The following is a 23,475-nucleotide window of genomic DNA, read 5'->3' as shown; positions in this document are numbered from 1 at the left end:
ATCCTTCTACATTCATTTCTTGCTGTGTTTCCATTGCTGAGGCTAGATCATTCAGCTAATCTTCTAGGTATTTCTCCTTCAAAAGAGCAGCAAGGTTGAAGGTCTTGCAAGACCAACATAATCACGTTACATTCCTGGAAATGGGGGCTTTTGATCTCCATAGCGCTTTTGTGGAAACTCATCGGCGCCGATAAATCCTTCACTTCCTCCCAGGTAAGGGATTCGAGAGCCACCTCGTTTGGGGTGGAGGCTGTCAGCGGACTGAGAGGCTTCATGGGAGGTTCTGGGACGTATTTGATATGATTCTTGATGGTTGGTTGGCAAGTTGGTTGAACTAGCTACGTTCCGTATGTAAACAAGATGAAAAGGCCTTTGGAATCACGTGGCCGGATTACTTAGCAGTGCTGACAGAAGCCAACAAGAGCCACTTTATATATTCCCGAGCGTAAGATTAACCCCAGCTCCCTCACGGTACCTTGTCTGACCCTCCTTAGTGATCCTGAATGCGGTACAAGCACTTGGGATGATCCAGATACTCCGTCATGCCGTGCTTTATGTGGTCCAGCCTTAGAAGGTTGCTCCGGTAGCTTGAAAAGACGCAGCTACGGGCTTCGCCTCACCGAAGCCCCAGGTGATAGCAACGCATCTCATCAGCTTGTGGAAAGGACAAGCCTCCACCCGCGTGCCTTTACGGACCTGACCCTTGCCGGTATCCGAGATTACGTTCCAAAACAAGCAGACCTAACAAAGAAAGCTTGGGATTCGTAATTCGGGGAGCCTCTGCCGATAGTTCAATATCGAGGCGGTATAGAGACCAGTAAGTCGATGGCCCAGCAGCGAAGATTTGGGGATAGTGGTGCCTTTCAAATCGCCACCACGGGTCTTATGGGGTGTACTGTTGTAACAGTGGTGTCTAAAACGGGGGTCTACATGGTATGCAACATCACACAATAAAAGACTTCCCCTTTCGATGTCAAGTGTCCAACCCAGCCCAAGACCGGTATTGAAAGCTTGCTCGAGCAGCACCATTTAGATCTAGGCCCAGGATCATTCAATCCCCGTGAATCATTACCGCGGCCAACCCTTCTTTTCTAGGCACACTACTGGGAGAATCCTAGTTTTTCACGACAAGCAACCTTCCAGAGACGCGTCCTCAATTTCATTTCTGGTTACAAACCACGAGACGGGGAGGACCCGGCCCTCGACCCAACTATCTTCAATGGGGCAGAGGACGACACACGCATCTACATCATGCACCCTCGCAGGGAACTATCACCCAACAATCCTTTCTTACCGAACTACGACGGGAAATTTGTAGAGCTACGTGACTTGCTCAATGTACGACTTCTTCCTGGAGCACCCACGGCGGCGAGGATGTACGTCGCTGTCCCATATATCTTCGATGAGAATGGGGAGTATGAAAGTGACCCCATTGAGGAACAGCAATGGAGACGACATGCTGTGTTCCAGTATGATCCGAACGCGCGTGGCAACGGAATGCCAGGCTGGAGGCTTTTCTTTGAGGATCATTATTTCGACAGTACTAATGCGCCCCCGGGCCCTGAGTCCGCCAACGACATTCCTGATATACCCTAACTTTCTGCGGGGATGCCCCGGCAAAGAGGGACATCGATGTACAGCACAGGACTATCGAGGATCTCCAGGTTGAGATATGTGGACCGATGGCCTCCTTCAGTGCTCTCACAACATCTCACATGGCCAACTTAGGGTTAGGTTTGGCTTAGAAGAAAGAAAGAACTGTTCTGAGTAGCGCCCTTACTGTCACGTGTTTTATAATAGCCTCCCAGCGAATCTTATTGCAGAACGAGGCGTGTACCTGCGGTATATTGTGGTTTCACTACACAAGTTCAAAAGATCCTCCCTGACTGGCCTTATACTATGTAGAAAAGCTGCATAGAGATAGACATCAAGTCTGTAGTGACTGCTGTAGTACGGAACCACGGAGGAACCTTTTCCTACAGTAGTCTCGCACTGCAGCCTGTTCCTGGTGCTTACAACACTGAAGAATGTCGGACTCTGATCTCCATTTTCTCGAAAACGATGAGGTTTCGATAAGCTCGTCAAATACTCTTATCACGCTTGCCGATCTTATGGCGATGACAGGAATCCTCAATATGCTGTTATACCCAGTAGTAAGCATTAAATCCTGACGACATAAATCATCCAGGGAAGAACGGATCCGCCTCCTGCGAACCTAGCCATTGCATCTGTAACCAATCACCCATCATGGGGAAGGAATAATTCATCCCTGCGTATTGTGGGAGAGGAAACAGCCCCAGCATTGACGGCATCACCCGTCGGTCGGCTAATCCGAGTCAGACACGAAAGAGGTCATGAAAATGTGGAGCCAATTAGGCTTACCTTCATTCAAATCCATGGAATGGGACCAGGTGGTCATCCCCAGCCCCGTCGTAAAGTCGCTGCTAGTGACCGTCGACATGCCCTGCGTCACCACCATCACCTCGCCATCCACCTCCGTGTTCGTCGCACTGCAGTTCCCGTCACCCGCGCGCGCCAGCGTGAGACTGACGATCTCCGTCGCGCGCTTAGCCTCCCGGGACGAGGTACTGCGTCGCATCCAGATGGTGCGGGCCCGGCGCAGGGCCGCCAGGATGTCTTCCGTGCGCTCGCCGAGCGGTTGCTCTCGGTGCAGCAGCGAGCAGAGGATCATCGTCGCCGTCAGAAAAAGGTGGTTCATGCTGGAGGTGATGCGCCACCGCATCTCGTGGAGCTGGCCGCCCGGGCAGGTCTCCTCGTCGAGCACGTGCTGGATATGCAACGTCCCCAGTGATGCGTCGATACAGGCGGTGCGCGAGTACGCGAAGGGCACTTCTCTGCTGTCTTGTTCGCTGACGTTCTCGCAAGCGCCAGCACCAGCACCAGCACCAGTACCAGTCGCTGTTGCCGACGCCGTGGCTGCCACATGTATCTCCAAGAACCGTCGATGCAACATGATCTGGCCCTTGTAGAGAAGGTGGCGCAGGAAGAGCCGCGACATGATCACCTGCGGCGAATCGGTAACGCTTGCCGCCAGCGGCTTGATGCGGAGCGGCGGGGGGATGCTGGCCACGGCGTCATGCAGTGCCTTGTCTGCTTGCATGATCTCGGCATAACTGACCGGTTTGACCGCGTCCGCGAGGTCGGCGATCGCGCCCAGCGCGATGACCATGCGTCGCCGCGCTATAATGCCCAGCGCGGTGGTGTGCTCGGTCTCGGGCCGTGCCGGCGGTAGTTGGGTCAGCTCCTGGTCCAGGTCCATGTCGTAGAGATTGCGGGGCTCGGCCGTGTCGCACTTCCAATCACAGATCATCCGTGGCATGCCCATCTGGCTGGAGAGGAGAATATCGCTCGTTAGTACGGTGGCCCAAAGTCGTCGTCGCATCTCCCCCTGCAGCGGCGAAATGCCCGGGAAGTGGCTGGGGTCGCGGTGGTAACCCATCCGCATCGCCAGGTTGACTTCCAATCCTAACAAAAACCAGATGTTCCGATCCGCGTCCGGATTGATGCCGAATTCGATGTAGAGATAGTGCACAACAGTTTCCAGCACATATTGTCCCGGCTTTGTATACTCGCCTAGGACCAGGCATTGCACGATCTTCTCGCGGTAGAGGTCAACTTGGAGGGATTTCTGCTCCGCTTCGGGCCCGTCGGTCGTATCCGACGCCACCACCGCCAGACACACCATGCTGAACAGAAGACCAACCCATATGATGGACACTCGACTGGAGTCGGCCCAAAATGCCTCATACTATGAGATCCTAGTCAGCATGGGCTCACAGGTCATCTGAAGTATGCCAACTTGCCTCTCGCAGAAAGCTGGGCCCATGTACCGCAGCTAGTACACCATTCAGAAATCAGCCCACCTCCATCTCGAGACGGTCGGAGGATTGCACAAAAGGGTTGAAAAATGGAGTACCTGACTCACCAGATGCGACTAGGTCGAGATAGTTGAAATAGCGCGAGAGGTAGCGGTCGACGGCGGCCTTGGGCGGGAGAGCCGCGATAATCTCCGCCCGCGACGTGGGGCGATGACATCCATACAGCAACAAAGCATGGCGAAAGTGGGGTGGTTCCTCTTCACTGAGCTGAGTGGGCGTCTCTGCCAGGGAGATCTGCTTCTCGCAGTCACAGTGGGCTTTCAGGTCGGCGATACTGTCCAGGATGGCCGCCCAGTGTTCACTGGCCACATACCGCAGCTCGGAGCTGGTGATCTGCATGCTTCCGCAGTCCGACTGCGTATCAAGACCATTGGCCGACTCGTGTCGAACATCACCACTGGAGCTGGAATTAGGTGTGGCCAGTGGCTGCTGGGGCTTATGGGCGTGAGATACCATCCCGTCGGCCATCAGCGACTTCACGAGACGCTCCAGGTGCACCAGCCGATCATGTACTCCGGAGGTCCCGCTGGACGGGGCCAGCGAGGAGGATGCTCCGGGCCTAGCTGTCAGGTAGACGCACGTCTGATCCCGCGAGAGACAGCTGGAGCATGTAGGCTGTTGCCGATCGCATCGAGACTTTCGTTGACGGCACGCGTTACAGGAGAATTGGGGCTTATCACGCCTGCGGCGGGGCTTGGCGGGAGGGATCCCGCTGGATAATGAGGGAAGCGGATCCTGCGACATGGAGACATTGGATGAGGGCATCTTCTTAGACTGATCAAAGAAAGAGAGGAACAACGGAGGATGAAGGCAGGAGGGATGATGTTGGTGGTTGGTGTGGAGGGGGATTCTTTGAGACGGAGTCAGCAATGAATGGATGCCTTAAAGCCCGGAAACTAGTACTAGTGCTCTCTGCCTGAGGCCAACATCCGTATATACGGCGCCGGCGGGGTGATCGGCCCTAATCGGAGGAAAGCCCGCATATACGATCGGAAAACAGTTTCAATCGGACATAGCTTCCCTGTCCATCCCTCATCATTGACTTTTTTGTTTTATAAAACCAATGCAGTTGACGTAGCTTCCGGTGGTGTGATGGGGCTTCTACCTTTAAAAACTTTCACCACCGAATTATATACAAACTTTACCAACTAATTCGAAACCATCCAAGTATTGCGTGCAGTCAGACAGACAGACACAGTCAGGTATGGCGGCTAAGCAAGAAGATACCGAGACAGCTGTCAGCGCAGTCTCTCAAAAGACCAGTCTGTTTGAAGACAAATCAACCAACAACGACGATATCGTCGATTGGGATGGCCCTGAGGATCAGCAAAATCCACACAACTGGTCCAGTGGCAAGCGATGGGCCCATGTCATTGTGGTCGCCTTGATTTCTTTGGTCATGTAGGGCGCAATCTTCACGAGCTGGGGCCGAATTGACCCTCATTCATGCATTCATCTACTGACTATTTGCCATTTTAGGAACATGGGTCCTACCATGTGTGCCCCCGGGATCAACAAAGTCCTCGACACCTTTGATAGTCACTCGTCTACGGTGGCTACTCTGGCCGTTACCCTCTATGTTTTGGGCTTGGCCATGGGTCCCATGTTCATGTCTCCCCTCAGCGAAGTGTTTGGCCGCTTACCCGTGTATCATGTCGCCAATCTCTTTTTCGTGGCGTTCATGATTGGGAACGCCTTGAGTCAAAATCTCGCCACTTTTATGGTTTGCCGTTTTATCTCCGGCTGTGCAGGAGGTACACCGATGGCTTTGGGGGGTGGGACAATTGCCGATGTGACGGTGATTCAGCAACGTGTCCTTGCCATGTCGTTGTACAGCTTGGGCCCTATGGCTGGGCCGGTAGGGTTGACCCTCGCTCAACATATGGAATACGAACAAGCTGATCTATATTCTCCTGTGGCTAGGTACTTGGTCCCCTCATCGGCGGCTTTGTCGCAGCAGGTCTTGGGTGGCGTTGGACCTTTTGGCTCCTCGCCATCTTCGGGGGCGCAATTGGGATTGCAGCCTTGGTGGTGATGCGAGAGACACATCCCAAAGTCCTGTTAGAGCGTAAGACAGCTCGTCTTCGTGTGGCGACCGGGAACTTGCATCTACGATCGAAGATGTCAGACAACCAACCGTCGCAGCAAATTCTGCTGCAAGCCCTCGTACGGCCCACCAAGCTTTTATTCCGGTCCCCAATCTTGTTAGTGATTTCGATCTACATGGCTCTCATCTTCGGACTCATGTATCTTCTGTTTACCACGTTCACGGACGTTTTTGAAAAGCAGTACGGGTTCACTACCGCAACTTCCGGGCTGGTCTATCTAGGCCTTGGCGTGTCGTTGGTCGGTTGTGTTTTTATTGCCAAACCCCTGGGAGATCGGGTGACAGCCGCGCGCATGAAGAAGGACGGCGTCACACAGCATCGACCTGAGTATCGTCTGTTGCTGATGATCTACTTCTGCCCCTGCGTTGCGATCGGTCTCTTGATCTATGGCTGGACGGCTTACTACAAGGTGCACTGGATATTGCCCATCATCGGTACTACGGTGATAGGGTTTGGCTCATTCTTTGTTATGGTAAGCAAGCTTTTCTTCAGATTACTAGGTAATCAATCACATTGCTTACTTTTGCAGATGCCTGCCCAGCTCTATCTAGTCGACCTCTTCGGATCGGCAGCGTCGACGTCAGCCTTGGCGGCCAACAACGTTTTACGGTTCATCTGCAGTACCTTTTTGCCGTTGGCCGGGCCGGCGATGTACCAGTCGCTGGGGTATGGGTGGGGCAATACCTTGCTGGGGTTTCTGGCGCTGGCCTTCCTTCCTGCGCCCGTGCTGTTTTACAAATACGGGGCGTGGATGCATGCCAAGACGGCTGCCGACTTCTGATGTTCTCTGATCCGCTCTTAGTAGACTATATGTATACCTTATTGCTATTAAGTGCCTTGATTCTCGGAGTGGAAAATGCAATGCTAGCTTGATAAGACCTAATCAGACAAGACTTGAAGTCCTTGGCTTCGGGCCATACGCGCAAGCGGGTAATTCCGCGTCACCTATGGAAGGGTGACCTGGTCCGTGACACTGTTGAGCAGGAGGCTGCGAAGGTGAAGGCGAAGGTTCAAGTGAGGGTGGAAGAAGAGGTGAAGAAGGATGAAGGGGAAGAGCAGGAATCGGAGACTAAGACCAGCCCGTTTCCAACCCTAACGATCAACAGCAGCTCGGGCATTCCCTTGTCCACCCACGCTGCTTCCAATCTCGAGTCGGTCGAGTATCTGGAGGGGGCCGAGAAAGACCTTGGCTTACGCATCAAAGAGTGCATTCGGGAGATTTCTTGCCTTCAGTCACTTTGTCGAGCATGTCTAGACATTTGATCGATCGTAGAATAGAAATTGATCTAATGTATACTTCGATTTACTCGTCCATATCATTCAGCCCTGCGGGGGTTGGCCTGCCGCAGCCGCCACAATCCAGTTTAGAGAGTGCCAAATTTGCTGCTTCTGTCCCGCTTTCCATCGGTATGTGATGATCGAGTACTATAAGAAAGTCTCATTAGGTATTATCACTAAAGTGGTTAATTCTTAGCAGGATCTTACCTGGCGTAGCTCGTTTAGCATAACAAGTTGAACTGTTCGCCATTGGTAATGGCCCCAAAACAGCCAATTTTCTTCTTTTCATCCTTTATCCGTGCACGATTAAGCGATCCTGCACTCGGGTTAGATACTGGACTTACTATCTTGAGGGGAGAAAACAAGACCGACCCATGTAACCAAGGAGCTGAGGGAGGCCGCTGCTCACCGTGCCCTTTCTCTTCGCCTTCACAATGGCCAGTTGGGTGGAGGGATCGTTCTGTTTGTTACACCAGATTGAATAGTCCGACGACCTCCCGGGCCGTGATCTTGACTTCCATTATGTAAAAATGATGGTCAAGAGTTGTTTCAAATCCTAGGCTCACTTCGCACGCCCGACGGTGTCTGCTGACTCGCTATTGGCGCATGACAGCACTCAAAGTTTGATCAATTCTGACCCTGGCCCAAGCCTCGTGTTTCCCTCAGCTTTCGATGTCTAGTGCAAGTTCTGAAGAAGTCGAAGGAGTAGGCGTTCCCTGCCCACGCGTTTATTTCTCTGCTGAGGGCAGTCGTCCGCCTCATACCCCTCATTGTCACTGGCTCTGTTTTGGACAAGAAAGCCGGCTTCATCGGGCTCTTTAGTGACTCTGTGAGATGGAAAACCCTTTGCTCGTTTTGAGAAGACATCTTGATAAACTTGATAGAGGTAGACTGAAAAGGAAAGGTTTGTTGACTTGGGGAGGAAATGGGTTCGTGGTTGTTGTTCTACTCCCTACGGTCATCAAGGGAGAAGTGTTGAGGAGTGAATGACATTGAGTCCTCAATTCTGAGTCCTCAATTCAAAGATTCAAGGAAGGAGCGGCCGCTATACTGCCGGGACTATGTGAATACTAGCGGAGTTGGGTGCTTATAATTTATAAATTAGTTAAGTAAGCAAGCTCTCTACATTCTTAATTTAGTGTATGTAGTGCGAATGGGGCAAGAGTCGTCTACATACATGATGGCTTCCAAAATTAGAACCTGTGTCTATACTTGTCCCTCAACAACCATTGACAACGACAGACGTGAAGCCAATGTTTCTGATCCCATACGCTTTCCTATCAACAAACCCTTTCTCTTCAAACTCTCTTGATTCGATCCATTGAAAGGACTATGACCCTTACTTCACTTTAAATGATGAACCTTTCCTTTTAAAATAATCCTGAGCAGATCTACCGAAGTATAACAAAGGGGTAAAAGCGGGGGGGGTGGTAAAAGAGTAAAAATTAACTTAGAATGGAAGTACTTTAACTGTACAGGCCCTGGGGGCCGGAGGGGATGGCGGCGGAGGAGGGGCGGTACGTAGAGGGGCGGTTACCGCTGCGGTTAGGATACTTAGTAAGAAAAATCCCAATTTGCCGAGTGGCCGCAATGGTCTTCCGTAGCATCCATGAGCAGGAGCGAATGGGTGGGTCGCAGCGCAGCAAAGAGCACTTGATATTACTTTATAATGCCGGGCGGTAAGACGAACTTAGGTACCTGGGACCTATTCTTAGCCGCCTTCCCCGACACTTGCACCCCTCAATCGACAAGCCGCATCGAAATCTGGCATTTCACAATACACAAACGCGATGTTCAGGACTATTGTGCGAGCCTTCGGTCCCCCAAAGGAGGTGGTCACCGGTGAAACCTGCGATCCACCACCTATCCCTGGGCCTGGGCAGGTATTGGTACGGATGCTGCTCGCCAGTATCAATCCCTCGGATCTGATTCCAATCACGGGTGCCTACCGTACGAGAACTTCGCTGCCCTTTGTCCCGGGATTCGAAGGAGTTGGTATGGTCGAGGCAGTCGGCGCCCATGTTTCTGAATTGAAGGTTGGCGACCGTGTATTGCCTCTGGGAAGCGCAGGCGCCTGGCAAGATTTCAAGCTCAGCGAAGAACAATGGTGCTTTCCAGTACCCGCCGATCTGACCGACCAGCAGGCTGCAATGGCCTATATCAATCCACTTACCGCCTGGATGATGACCAAGGAATATGCACCAGCTCCTCCAGCTACGGTGGTAGTCAATGCTGCCACTTCTGCTATCGGCCAGATGATCATTCGGATGCTCAATCGAGTCGGCGTGCGACCAATTGCGCTAACGAGGCGACCCGATGTTCTAGATCAATTGATGAATGGATCCGACGTAACAGCAGTGATCTGTCCACATGATGGGGATCTCAAACAAAGACTTTACAAGTTGACTGAGAGTCGAGGCCTTAATGTCGCATATGACGCTGTTGGTGGAAGTGAGGGTAATGATCTAGCTCGCTCACTCGCTCGTGGCGGCAGACTTATCCACTACGGGCTTTTGTCTGGCGTGCCCTTATCTCCTTCGCTGTACAGGGAATGTCCAGATGTCCAGATAGTTCTGTTTCGTTTGAGAGATTGGGTACATACCAGCGAGCGTCGTGTTATCCAGTCCGCTTTGGATGAGGTTTTCGATCTTGTCCGCGAGGGCATCGCAGAATCAAAGGTTGCACGAGTATTCCAACTTTCTTCGTTCAAAGAAGCTTTGGACTATGAGGCTACCCTTGCCCGGAATGGAAAAGTACTTCTATCGATGTCGCCAGATCTGACTCCTATGGATCCTTGATCCCGAATGGCAGTTTGCTCGAAACAATTTCAAACGATCTAGACGTTTCGTCCAGGGTTCGGATTACGATAGACAGAGCGCTTGAGTCTTCAAATATACTTCGCAGCGGCAGCGGCAGTCTGTTCCGTCTGTTCATAGCTTAACAGATTGAGGATATCGACTACCAGGGTCTCGGTACTGCAATATACTAGGTAGCTGGTAGTCTATTTGTCGGCCGGCAGGAATTCGGGATTATATTGGTCGGGAAGGTGATGTTATGAGCAGAGCATTTGCCTGAATTGATAACTAATCATTATCATATTCAAGGCACTGTACAACTGAACAGAAAAAGACCATTTTGGAGCTGGGGATCTCAGTAAGAGACGGGAAAAAAACATACAACAGAAGGGATTCGCTGGTGGTCACCCACCCAACTACTAACCTCCCGGCGTGTGGCTTAAGTACGGCTGAGCGGACGGGAAGCCCTGTTTTCCACACCCTGTGGTCGTACGTACCAGTTAATAGGCCTATACATACCTATATCTCTGATCTCTAAAACTCTGATTGTTGCAAGGGTTCGATCTATTCCATACAACAATCTCCCTTTGTTCCGTGCTTTTGATACTGCTACAACGAAAGTTGATGGAAAGCCAAGCATGCCCACGGAATTGTACCTCCATGCCAGGTCGCTTATAGCAGCGTGCGCAACAGCGAAGGGCCTGGAAATAACCGCGGTCTAGAAGAGAAGAAGCACTGAGCCTGTGATTATATAAAAGGGTACATACTAGCCCATGTAGCTTATAGACTTTCGACGAGGCTCACAGAGGTTCGATCTTTGATAATCGCAACAAGCATGTCTTTCTCTTGCTCTGCCTAATTTCCCCCCCGAGGTGTTGCGAATTTGTTTTCTGCCATCTGGAACAATTTGTATCCAGGTAGTATTTAGCCTAGTACTGCTTTGTTGTGTTCCCGAGTAATCTAGCCACGTGACCAGGCGATTCACCAAGCGAGTTGCTCACCTCAAGAACTTAGCTACTTTGGATCCTCGCTATAACATATCAATTGGGAAAGGCCGACCACTTCGTTATAACGAGGATTTCGTTGTAGCGAATATAGTTTTTTTGAGACCTGATCCTTGAAAAATTCCAAACACGTTATCTATAAAATCTTATCTTTCTAAATAGATATAAATCCTGACTTATTCAGGGATAACTCTTCTTCTATATAACGAATTTAGTATGGATGTTATGGGACCAAGGTCCTGTTATAGAGCTCGGCTTCAGGCACCAGTTGGCACCTGAGGCCTTGCATACTAAGTACTAAACTAGCACTAGCTTAGCGTATATATAAAAGAATTTCGTACGAACAGGTGAAATAGCTCCTCAGCTATTTCTTTTTATTTTAAGGCACATTTCGATTAGCACAATCCATCCGTCCTATAATATTAGAAATAGCTCTTTAAAAGTCCTAGACGGAGCCCGACTAGGCATATAAATAGAATAGAACAGAATAAAAAGGAATATTAGAATAATAAAATAAATAAATTAGAAAGGACTGCGGCCGACCGCAGTGTCTGCAGCTATATATAATAATATACAATTTCTCTTACAGAAGCTAATCAGCCTCTGTATAGAAATAGTAAAACAAAAATCAGCTTTTAAAAAGTAGATAAACAAATTATAGAGTTATAATATAACTTCTACTACTAACAGTAAATCAGAAGAAAAACCCCTACAGTAGCTATATAAGCTAAACTACAGATCCTATTTCTAATATTCTAATATAAAACTGTTTAATAGGAAAGACAAGCACAACTACAAACTATTTAAACTAAATATATATATAAAACTTATAATAGATGGAAATTACTATTCTATCAGACTGGAACAAGTTTTCTATATCTACAGTAGACTATACAAACAGGCAGTATAAAAAATTCTTCCTTAAATTAAATTTTAAAATATAGAAATAGTATAACTAAAGGATATATTTATAATAATAGATAAAGTATTTAAAAACCCTAATATACAGTAAAAAGCCCTAAACCAGGTTAATATAATAAAGTAAGAAAGAATAGAATTAAAAAAATTTTTAAATAACTTTAACAAAGCCCTACTATAGGCTGGAGGATATAATTAGTTGGATAAACAGAAAAAAACCATACTAAATACTACAGTAAACTAAAGGCTTATTAAAAGATTAGTTAAAATTCTTTAAAAGCCTATATATAAAAAATATTACAACTAACTGCACTGTATAAACTATAATCTTAACAGAGTATTTTTTTTTTAAAAAAAGCTATACTAAAACCGTGCCGGCGCAATATAAACTAAGTCTTAAACTAATAAAGTAAAAATCTACTTAAATAGCTGCTATATAGTAAGAAAAATACTACTTCTACTTAACAACCAACAATCCCCAGAAATAGGCTTAATAGGTAATATCTAGTAAAATATAAAAAAAATATAAAAAAGATTACTGCCTTTATTGCAGGTAAAATAGATATTTTATCTGCTAATATTTTCTAAAACCTGCTATACAACTAATAAGTATAGCTGCAGCTATATCTATCTTTTAGTAATAAAAAAAATAGTATCCCTTATCAGACAAAAACTCCAACTTAGGAAAAAAAAAATCTAATATAAAATTATATACCTAAATAAGAATTACTAGATAAAACTAAAAGAAAATAAAAAAGTTTTAAAAAAAAATATATAATTATACGCCTTTTTTTAGTAAAGGCTATTTTAGATCTTACTATAACTGCCTATACTCTTATTAATTTAAAATATCTAATCTATAGTATTATAAGTAAAATATTTACTAAAGCAAATAGCCTGTTAACTATTAGTATTAATCTAAGGCTGGTATAAAAAATTTTAGGTAATAAAGTACTAATCTACTCTATTATACAGATAAGAATAGATATAGGATTCTATACTAAGAAAAAAGCATACTTTTATATAATATCTAATAATCTTAGATATAACCTGATTTTAGGGAAGAGCTGGCTGTTCTGTTATAATAGTATTCTAAAACCAAGCTAAAAATAATTATTTCTATATACAACTAAAATAAGATTAAGGGACCTACTATATTTATAATATATAAATCTAAAACTTCAGCCAATTACAAAAACAGGATTTAGAGACTATTTGTAGAAAAAATCTAAAAGAAGTATAAAAGTATTTATAGTCTTATTTACTAATATTTAGAAAGTATTTTAAACTAAGAAGGCAGTTGATCTATATATAATACTTTTTAAATACTATTAAAACTTTCTGCCTTTTTTCTAATCAGAGAATGTAGAGAAACTACTGCTATATTAGAAAAAGAGTATCAACCACAAAATCAAGCTTATATATCAGAATAGAAAAAAGCCAGAAGTTCTATAGGGCCCTTTTTATAATATATCCTAGAAAGAACTAACAGTCCTACAGTCTAAACTAACTAAACTACTAAAAAAAAACTTTATATAAGTTAGTTACTTTTTAGCAGCAGCCTCAGTACTCTTTGTATAAAAGCCAAAAAAAGAATTAAGATTCTATATTGTTATGGGACCAAGGCCCTGTTATAGAGCTCGGCTTCAGGCACCAGTTGGCACCTAAGGCCTTACACGCTAAGTACTAAACTAGCACTAGCTTAGCACACATATAAAAGAATTTTGTACAAACAGATAAAATAGCTTTTTAGCTATTTTTTCTTATTCTAAGGCACGTTTTAATTAGTACAATCCATCTGTTGTGTAATATTAGAAATAGCTTATTAAAAAGTCCTAGACAGAGCCCGACTAGACATATAAATAAAATAAAACAGAATAAAAAGAAATATTAGAATAATAGAATAAATAGACTAGGAAGGACTGCAGCCGACCGCAGTGTCTGCAGCTATATATAATAATATATAACTTTTTCTATAGAAGCTAATCAGCCTCCGTACAGAAATAGTAAAACAGAAATCAGCTTTTAAAAAGCAGATAAATAAACTATAGTATTATAATATAATTCCTACTACTAATAGTAAACCAGAGGGAAACCCCCTACAGCAACTATATAAGCCAAATTACAGATCCTGCTTTTAATATCCTAATATAAAACTATTTAACAGAAAAGATAAGTATAACTATAAACTATTTAAACTAAATATATATATAAAACTTATAATAAATAGAAGTTGCTACCCTACTAAACTGGAATAAGTTTTTTATATTTATAGTAGACTATATAGACAGACAGTACAACAGATTCTTTTTTAAATTAAATTCTAAAATATAGAAATAGTATAACTAGAGGATATGCTCGCAGTAATAAATAAAATATTTAAAAACCTTAATATATAATAAAAAGCCCTAAACCGGGTTAATATAATAAAATAAGAAAGAATAGAATTAAAAGAATTTTTAAATAATTTTAATAAAACCCTACTACAGGCCGGAGGATATAATTAGTTGGATAAATAAAAAAAAACTATACTAAATACTGCAGTAAACTAAAGGTTTATTAAAAGATTAGTTAGAATTTTTTAAAAGCCTATATATAAAAAATACTACAACTAACTGCACCGCATGAACTATAATCTTAATAAAATATTTTTTTTTTTAAAAAAAGCTATACTAAAACTGTGCTGGTGTGATACAAACTAAGTCTTAAACTAATAAAGTAGAAGCCTATTTAAATAGCTGCTGTATAGTAAAAAAAATAATACTTCTACTTAACAACTAATAATCTTTAGAAATAGGCTTAATAGGTAATATCTAGTAAAATATAAAAAAATATAAAGTAGATTACTGCCTTTATTATAGGTAAAATAGATATTTTATCTATTAATATTTTTTAAAATCTGCTGTACAACTAATAAGTATAGCTGCAGCTATACCTATCTTTTAGTAATAAAAAAAACAGTATACCTTATCGGACAAAAATACCAACTTAGGAAAAAAAAAAGTCTAGTATAAAATTATATACCTAGATAAGAATTACTAAATAAAACTAAAAGAAAATAGAAAAGTTTTAAAAAGAAATGTATAGTTATATACTTTTTTTTAGTAGAGGCTATTTTAGATCTTACTGTAACTGCCTGTACTTTTATTAACTTAAAATATCTAATCTATAGTATTATAAGTAAAATATTTGCTAAAGTAAATAGCCTGTTAACTATTAGTATTAATCTAAAACTGGTATAAGAAATTTTAGATAATAAAATACTAATCCACTCTATTATACAGATAAAAATAAATATAGAATCCTATACTAAAAAAGAAGTATACTTTTATATAATATCTAATAATCTTAAATATAATCTAATCCTAGGAAAGAGCTGGCTTTTCTGTTATAATAATATTCTAAAACCAGGCTAAGAATAATTATTTTTATATATAACTAAAATAAGACTAAGAGACCTACTATATTTATAATATACAAATCTAAGACTTCAGCTAATTATAAGAATAGGATTTAAAAACTATCTGTAAAAAAGATTTAAAAAAAGTATAAAAGTATTTATAGTTTTACTTACTAATATTTAAAAAGTACTTTAAACTAAAAAGGTAGTTAATCTATATATAATACTTGTTAAATATTATTAGAACTTTCTGCCTCTTTTCCAACCAGAGAATGCAGAGAAACTACTATTATACTGGAAAAAGAATATTAACTATAAAATTAAGCTTATATACTAAAATAGAAAAAAGCCAGAAGTTTTATAGGGTTTTTTTTATAATATATTTTAGAAAGAACTAATAGTTTTACAGTCCGAACTAATTAAACTACTAGAAAAGAACTTTATATAAGTCAGTTACTTTTTAGCAGCAGTCCCAGTGCTTTTTATATAAAAGCTAGAAAAAGAATTAAAATTCTATATAAATTACTAAATACTTAATATAATTATAAAAAAGAACTGCTATCTGCTTCCCCTAATTTATAAGACTTTAAACCAAATTAGAAAAGTAAAATAGTTTACTAAACTAGATGTTTTATCCGCCTTTTATAAAATCTGTATTATAAAAGGTTAAAAATAAATAACAGCCTTTTATATATAGTATAGGCTATATAAATAGCTAGTAATACTTTTTAGACTAGTAAATACCCTAAGTATCTTTTAAAAGTATATTAACTGGGCATTATATAAATACTTTAATAAATTCTATTCAGCCTATATTAATAATATATTAATCTATATAGATAAAGATATTAAAAAGCACTGTAAATATATATAAAAAGTATTACAGAAACTAAAGAAAGCCGGCTTGTTTTTAGATATTAAAAAGTATAAGTTTAAAAAAAAGAAAACTCTCTATTTTAGATTTATTGTATATACAGGGTAAGGTATTAAAATAGATTCTAAAAAGATTAAAACAATTATCTTATAAAAGAGCTTTAAGTTAGTAAAAGCTGTCTAAAGCTTTTTAGAATTTATAAACTTTTACTGTAAATTTATTTCTAGATTTTTAGCCACTGTACAACTACTTATAAATCTAATTAAGAAAGATCAGCTCTTTTAATAGACCTAAAAGTGCGAGACCAGCTTTCGGATATTAAAGAAAAAGTTTATAACTAAGCCTGTTCTCTGTTTTTTTAATTCTAAATATATAATAGTAGTAGAGACAGACTTTTTAGGCTATAATACAGAAGAAACACTTTTTTAAATAGATAAAAATAAAAAGCTATATTCTTATATCTACTTTTCTAAACAGAATATACTAGCTAAGTATAACTATAAGATCTATAATAAAAAACTACTAGTAGTTGTATAGTATCTAAAAGCTTAGAATGCTAAGTTATACTTAATACTAAAGTTTATAGTAATTATTAATTATAAGAATTTAAAATACTTTTTTAAGCCGTGCAAACTTATAGAAAGATATATATAATAAAGCTTGATTTTAAGCAGATTTAATTTTAAACTAGTTTATTAAAAAGAAACAGAGAATAAGCAGATAGATATTTTTTTATAATAAAAATAAAATATATCTAATAAATAAGATTCTAAAATATTATTCTGTATAATATAGATCTTTAGCAGAATATTAAAAGAAGATCTAAAACTAAAAACTAGTTTACTTACTGCGGTCTTAGTATAATTATAAAAATATAGTATAAAACTGGACAAAGACCTTTTAAAATAGATATAGTAGATTATTATAAAACTATTAGAATTAGAAGATAGAACTAAAGACAGCTGGACCTGCACTTTAGTAGCAGATATAGATTATTAAAAACTAGTAAAGCTTATATAAAAAGAAATATATAAATTTTTATTCCAGCTAAAACTGAAAGTCTTCCTAAACAAATATTTAATAGAAGAAGTTTAAGTATACTTTTAAAAAAGGTGGTGGGTTTCTAACTATAAACTGCTTTATATAGATCTTATCTAAAGTAACTATAATTTTTTTATTATAGAATATCCCAGCTAAGAACAGATTTATTTTTTTTTTAGCAGAACATACTTCTAGCCTAATATATCCCAGAATATATAAAAATATATTTAAAACTGTAACATCTGCAGTTATATAAAACTATAAAGAAAATTAAAACATAGGTTGCTAAAGCTGCTGCTAATACTAGATTAATCTTAGTAAGAACTAATAATAGATTTTATTACTAACTTACCTAAAAGTAAGTTGTGTACAAATATTTTAGTAGTTATAAATAAACTAATAAAAAAAGTAATATTTTATATAATAAAAAAGATTACTGCCAAAGCTACAGCTAAGGCCCTAGTTAAAACAGTTTTTAAATAATACAGCCCTTTAAAAACTATAGTCTTAGATTGAGACACCTAGTTTATAAGTTATATATAAAAAAAAGTATATAATCTACTAGGGATTACTAAAAGGTTATCTACAGTCTATTATTTTTAAATAGATAGAGTAATAGAATATATAAATAGTACTGTTAAAGCATATCTAAAAGCTTATACAGACTATAATTAAAAAAACTAGATAAACCTGCTGTTTTTAATAAAATTAGTAATTAACAGCTGTATAAGTACAGCTATAGGATTCTTACTGTTTTTTCTAAGCTATGGTTATAAGTTAAATTTAAATAGTTAGAAAACAGTTTAAAGTACAGATCCGGAGGTTACTACCTCCAGCCCTATCTAATAAAAAGATATAATTATATAAAAAATATATAATATTTTAAACTAAGCCTAAAGTACTATAGCCTATATATAATAGAATACTAAAAAACAGACTAATTAATTCTAATAAACCGCTCTATTATACTAGAAGGGCGATTAGGTATAGTTAAGCCTACAGAATATCTATATAAATCACCCTAATAAAAAGCTAGATTGGAAAAATATAAAATATACTGTTTTAAAAAGAATAGGATTATATACTATATAATTTAATATATTAAAGGGTATTTATTTTATATTTTATATCAACCTATTTCATCCAACAGCTGATAATGTATTACTGTTATAAGATAAAAAAGACTTACAACCACCACCTATAATAATTAATAGTAAAAAAGAATATAAGGTTAAAGAAATCTTTAATAAATAGTATATAATAAAAGGCTGGAAGAGCTAATTATAGTATCTTATTAAATAAAAAGACTATACAGAACTAATCTGGAAACCAGTTTTAATATTTAATAATATAGAAGCAGCTATAAAATAGCAGCTGCAGTCCCAGCCAAACCTTAACTAACTGCTGGATAATTAAAAACTGGAATAGAAAAAAAACTATACTAATATTTTTCCCCCTCAGCTCTGGTTCGTACAAATCTGAGATAAAAAAAAAATAAAAAAAATAAAAAAAAAAAGAAAAGAAAGCCTTTTTTAATTTTTTAAAACTAATTAAGGGGAGCTGTACTTAACCTAATAAAAAAACTAAATACTGCTATACTAAATCCAGCTTATACACTGATTTAATCCACTAATTTTTTAATAATATTTTAAAAGAAAGTAGTAATAGCTGTAGGCTTATATTTAGACTTATTTAGATTATAGTAGCTATAATATATACTATAATCTTTAAACTTACAGTCTGTACAGGCCCTATTCTACTATTTAAACAGCTATACAGTTTACCGGAATTTTATCTAATTATTATACTTATAATAATATAGTATTACTAAACTATAGGATGTAATTAGAAGGCTGTTAATATAAAAAAGGCGCCTGGTATATATTTAACTTTATTAGTATTTTATATAGAAATACTATTAGATTTTTTTATTTAAGCTACAGTAAAAGCACCAACCCTTATTTTAAATTTATAGTAAAAAAAACACTAAATATACTGCTAGTCTAAAGTATAGTAAAATTAAAGTAAAGCTTTATTTTTATATACTATTAGTTATATAGTAATCCGGTACTTTGTATTACTAGTATAGGGGTTATAAATAGTTATATATTATATAGGCAGAAAAAGTAAATTACAGTTAGTAAAAATAAAAAAAATCTAAAAAAGATTATAACAGATAGAAACTAGTATATTATCCGGATAATCAGACTTACCAGCCCCAGTATTAGAAGAAGAAGGTATAATATTAATAAGTAAAGAAAATAATAAGAATTATATAAATAAAAGAAAAACAGATTAGTAATAAAAAAAATAAAGAAAAGATATATAAAAAAAAAAGCTAAAAAGAGGGGGGGGCCTTTTTATATAGCACTTTGTATACTTTATACAATACTAATAGCTAAACCCGACTACACCTCCGGAACCGGTCGTGTGAATAGTACAAAGAGAGATTCCATTTACTGGATAAAAAAGGAACATACAGGAAGAAGAGATTCCATTTACTAGATAAAAAAGGAATATACAGAAAGAAGGGATCCTATTTACTGGATAAAAAAGAAACATACAGAAGAAGAGATTCCATTTACTAAAGGATTACTGTATTTACTAAATAAAAAGGATTTATATAAAAAAAAGAACTATAGTAAGTAATACAGGCCCTGTCTATATATATACTATCTACTAACCAGCCATAACATCACCTAAAAAAGATCAAAATATAGAACTGTTACTTTAAACTCTAAACAGCTGTTTATATAAATAGAAGCTGTAGAAGATACTAAAAAAAAAAAAAAAAAACTTCTCTTATAAAACTAAAACCCTATTATAAAGCTTAGCTTCAGATATTAGTTAGCATCTAAGGCCTTATATACTAAATACTAAACTAGTATTAGCTTAGTATATATATAAAAGAATTTTATACAAACAGATAAAATAGCTCCTTAGCTATTTTTTCTTGTTCTAAGGCACGTTTCGATTAGCACAATCCATCCGTCCTGTAACATATATGAATTACTAAGTATTTAATATGATTATAAAAAAGAACTGCTACCTGCTTCCCCTAATTCACAAGACTCTAAACCAAATTAGAAAAGTAAAATAGTTTACTAAACTAGACATTTTGTCCGCCTTTTATAAAATCTGTATTACAGAGGGTTAAAAATAGATAATAGCCTTTTATATATAGTATAGACTATATAAATAGCTAGTAATATTCTTTAGACTAGCAAATACCCTAAGTATCTTTTAAAAGTATATTAACTGGGCACTATATAAATACCTTAACAAATTCTGTTCGGCCTATATTAATAATATGTTAATCTATATAGATAGGGATATTAAAAAGCACCGCAAATACATATAAAAAGTATTACAGAAACTAAAAAAAGCCGGCTTGTTTTTAAATATTAAAAAGTATAAGTTTAAAAAAAAGAAAACTCTTTATTTTAGATTTATTATATATATAAGGCAAGATATTAAAATAGATTCTAAAAAGATTAAGGCAATTATCTTATAAAAAAGCTCTAAATTAGTAAAAGCTATCTAAAGCTTTTTAAAATTTGCAAACTTTTACTATAAATTTATTTTTAGATTCTCAGCCACTGTACAACTACTTATAAATCTGACTAAGAAAAATCAGCCCTTTTAATAGACCTAAAAGTACAAGACCAGCTTTTAGATATTAAAGAAAAAGTTTACAACTAAGCCTATCTTCTATTTTTTTAATTCTAAATATATAATAGTAGTAGAAACAGACTTTTTAGGCTATAATATAAAAAAAATACTTTTTTAAATAAATAAAAATAAAAAGCTGTATTTTTATATCTACTTTTCTAAATAGAACACACCAGCTAAATATAACTATAAGATCTATAATAAAAAACTACTAGTAGTTATATAGTATCTAAAAGCTTGGGATGCCAAGTTGCGCTTAATACTAAAGTTTATAGTAATTACTAATTATAAAAATTTAAAATACTTTTTTAAGCTCTGTAAACTTACAGAAAGATATATATAATAAAGCTTGATTTTAAGTAGATTTAACTTTAAACTAGTTTATTAAAAAAAAATAAAAAATAAGCAAGCAGATATTTTTTTATAACAGAAACAGAATATATCTAATAAATAAGATTCTAAAATATTATTTTGTATAATACAGATTTTTAGCAGAATATTAGAAAAAAATCTAAAACTAAAAACTGGTTTACTTACTGTAGTTTTAATATAGTTATAAAAATATAGTATAGGACTGGATAAAAGTCTTTTAAAATAGATATAGTAGACTATTACAGAACTGCTAGAGCTAGAAAATAAAGCTAAAAACAGCTAAATCTATATTCTAACAGTAAATATAGATTATTAAAAACTAGCAAAACTTATATAAAAAGAAATATATAAATTTCTACTCCAGCTAAAACTAAAAGTCTTTCCAAACAAATATTTAACAAAAGAAGCTTGGATATACTTTTAAAAAAAACAGTAGATTTCTAATTATAAACTGCTTTATACAGATCTTATCCAAAGCAACTATAATTTTTTTATTATAAGATATTCCAGCTAAGAACAGATTTATTTTTTTTTAATAAAATATACTTCTAGTCTAATATATCCTAGGATATATAAAAATATATTTAAAACTGTAATATCTACAGTTGTATAAAATTATAGAGAAAATTAAAACACAGGTTGCTAAAACTACTGCTAATACTGGATTAATTCTGGTAAGAATTAATAATAGATTTTATTACTAACTTATCTAAAAGTAAGTTGTATATAAATATTTTAGTAGTTATAAACAGACTAATAAAAAAAATAATATTTTATATAATAAAAAAGATTACTGCCGAAACTACAGTTAAAGCCCTAATTAAAACAGTTCTTAAATAATACAGCTTTTTAAAAACTATAGTTTTAGATTAAGGCACCCAGTTTATAAATTATATATAGAAAAAAGTATATAATTTACTAAAGATTACTAGAAGGTTGTCTACAGCCTATTATTTTTAAACAGATAAAATAACAGAATATATAAATAGTACTGTTAAAGTATATCTAAAAGCTTATATAAACTATAACTAAAAAAACTAAATAAATCTACTGTCTTTAGTAGAATTAGTAATTAACAGTTATATAAGTACAGCTATAGGATTCTTACTATTTTTTCTAAGCTATAGTTATAAGTTAAATCTAAATAGTTAGAAAATAGTTTAAAATACAGACCTAGAGGTTGCTGCCTTCAGCCTTATTTAATAAAAAAATATAATTATATAAAAGATATATAATACTTTAAACTAGGCCCAAAGTGCTATAGCCTATATATAATAGAATACTATAAGATAGGCTAATTAATCCTAATAAGCTGCTCTGTTATACTAGAAAGATAATTAGATATAGTTAAGCCTATAAAATATCTGTATAAATTACTCTAATAAAAAGCTAGATTAAAAAAATACAAAATATACTATTTTAAAAAGAATAGGATTATATACTATATAATTTAATATATTAAAAAATATTTATTCTATATTTTATATCAACCTACTTTATCTAATAGCTGATAATATATTACTGTTATAAGATAAAAAAGACTTACAACTACCGCTTATAATAGTTAACAGTAAAAAAAAATATAAAATTAAAGAAATTTTTAATAAACAGTTGTTACGGGACGGATGGATTGTGCTAATCGAAACGTGCCTTAAAACAAGAAGAAATAGCTGAGGAGCTATTTCATCTGTTCGTACGAAATTCTTTTATATGTGCACTAAGCTAGTGCTAGTTTAGTACTTAGTGTGCGAGGCCTCAGGTGTCAACTGGTGCCTGAAGCCGAGCTCTATAACAGGGCCTTGGTCCCATAACAACAGTATATAATAAAAGGCCGGAAGAGCTAATTATAGTATTTTATTAAATAAAAAGACTATACAGAACCAATCTAAAAACCAGCCTTAGTATTTAATAATATAAAAGCAGCTATAAAATGGCGGCTGCAGTCCCAGCCAAACCCTAACTAACTACCAAATAATTAAAAGCTGGAATAGAAGAAAAACTATACTAATACTTTTCCCCCTCAGCTTTAGTTCGTACAAATCTGATATAAAGAGAAGAGAAAGAAGCAAAAAAAAAAAAAAAAAAAAAGCTATTTTTTAATTTTTTAAAACTAA

At 37.2% G+C, this 23,475-nt stretch overlaps 6 protein-coding genes across 6 annotated transcripts; 5 read left to right on the top strand and 1 right to left on the bottom strand.

Annotated features, from left to right (window-relative positions):
- Nucleotides 1-825: 825 nt before the first annotated feature.
- BO82DRAFT_411943 (uncharacterized protein) lies at nucleotides 826-1,596 on the top strand (the record flags this gene model as incomplete). Its single annotated transcript, XM_025639819.1, has 2 exons — nucleotides 826-933; nucleotides 1,096-1,596. 2 exons carry the CDS (start codon nucleotides 826-828, stop codon nucleotides 1,594-1,596), a joined length of 609 nt encoding a protein of 202 aa, XP_025493582.1.
- Nucleotides 1,597-2,001: 405 nt separating this feature from the next.
- On the bottom strand, nucleotides 2,002-4,664 carry BO82DRAFT_431094 (putative transcription factor; the record flags this gene model as incomplete). The annotated part of the gene is made up of 3 exons (XM_025640667.1): nucleotides 2,002-2,326; nucleotides 2,383-3,769; nucleotides 3,885-4,664. 3 exons carry the CDS (start codon nucleotides 4,662-4,664, stop codon nucleotides 2,181-2,183), a joined length of 2,313 nt encoding a protein of 770 aa, XP_025493581.1. The 3' UTR covers nucleotides 2,002-2,180.
- Nucleotides 4,665-4,989: 325 nt separating this feature from the next.
- Nucleotides 4,990-6,850, top strand: BO82DRAFT_382435 (MFS transporter). Its single transcript, XM_025637933.1, has 4 exons — nucleotides 4,990-5,300; nucleotides 5,379-5,757; nucleotides 5,823-6,479; nucleotides 6,537-6,850. The coding sequence occupies exons 1-4, from the start codon at nucleotides 5,104-5,106 to the stop codon at nucleotides 6,786-6,788; spliced, it is 1,485 nt and encodes a 494-aa protein (XP_025493580.1). The 5' UTR covers nucleotides 4,990-5,103; the 3' UTR covers nucleotides 6,789-6,850.
- Nucleotides 6,851-8,397: 1,547 nt separating this feature from the next.
- Nucleotides 8,398-8,699, top strand: BO82DRAFT_45027 (uncharacterized protein). The gene has a single exon (XM_025641205.1). The coding sequence runs from the start codon at nucleotides 8,439-8,441 to the stop codon at nucleotides 8,595-8,597; it is 159 nt and encodes a 52-aa protein (XP_025493579.1). The 5' UTR covers nucleotides 8,398-8,438; the 3' UTR covers nucleotides 8,598-8,699.
- Nucleotides 8,700-9,036: 337 nt separating this feature from the next.
- BO82DRAFT_353053 (zinc-dependent alcohol dehydrogenase family protein) lies at nucleotides 9,037-10,449 on the top strand. The gene has a single exon (XM_025634866.1). The coding sequence runs from the start codon at nucleotides 9,076-9,078 to the stop codon at nucleotides 10,081-10,083; it is 1,008 nt and encodes a 335-aa protein (XP_025493578.1). The 5' UTR covers nucleotides 9,037-9,075; the 3' UTR covers nucleotides 10,084-10,449.
- Nucleotides 10,450-11,841: 1,392 nt separating this feature from the next.
- On the top strand, nucleotides 11,842-11,994 carry BO82DRAFT_279882 (uncharacterized protein; the record flags this gene model as incomplete). Its single annotated transcript, XM_025631277.1, has 1 exon — nucleotides 11,842-11,994. A coding segment is annotated over one exon (153 nt), but the record flags the coding sequence as incomplete, so codon positions are not given.
- Nucleotides 11,995-23,475: the final 11,481 nt, after the last annotated feature.

The sequence above is a fragment of the Aspergillus uvarum genome (genome assembly GCF_003184745.1).
Source record: "Aspergillus uvarum CBS 121591 unplaced genomic scaffold BO82scaffold_17, whole genome shotgun sequence".
NCBI lineage: Eukaryota > Fungi > Ascomycota > Eurotiomycetes > Eurotiales > Aspergillaceae > Aspergillus > Aspergillus uvarum.
The sequence above is the reverse complement of the archived record's forward strand: the minus strand, read 5'-3'. Positions and strand labels throughout refer to the sequence as shown.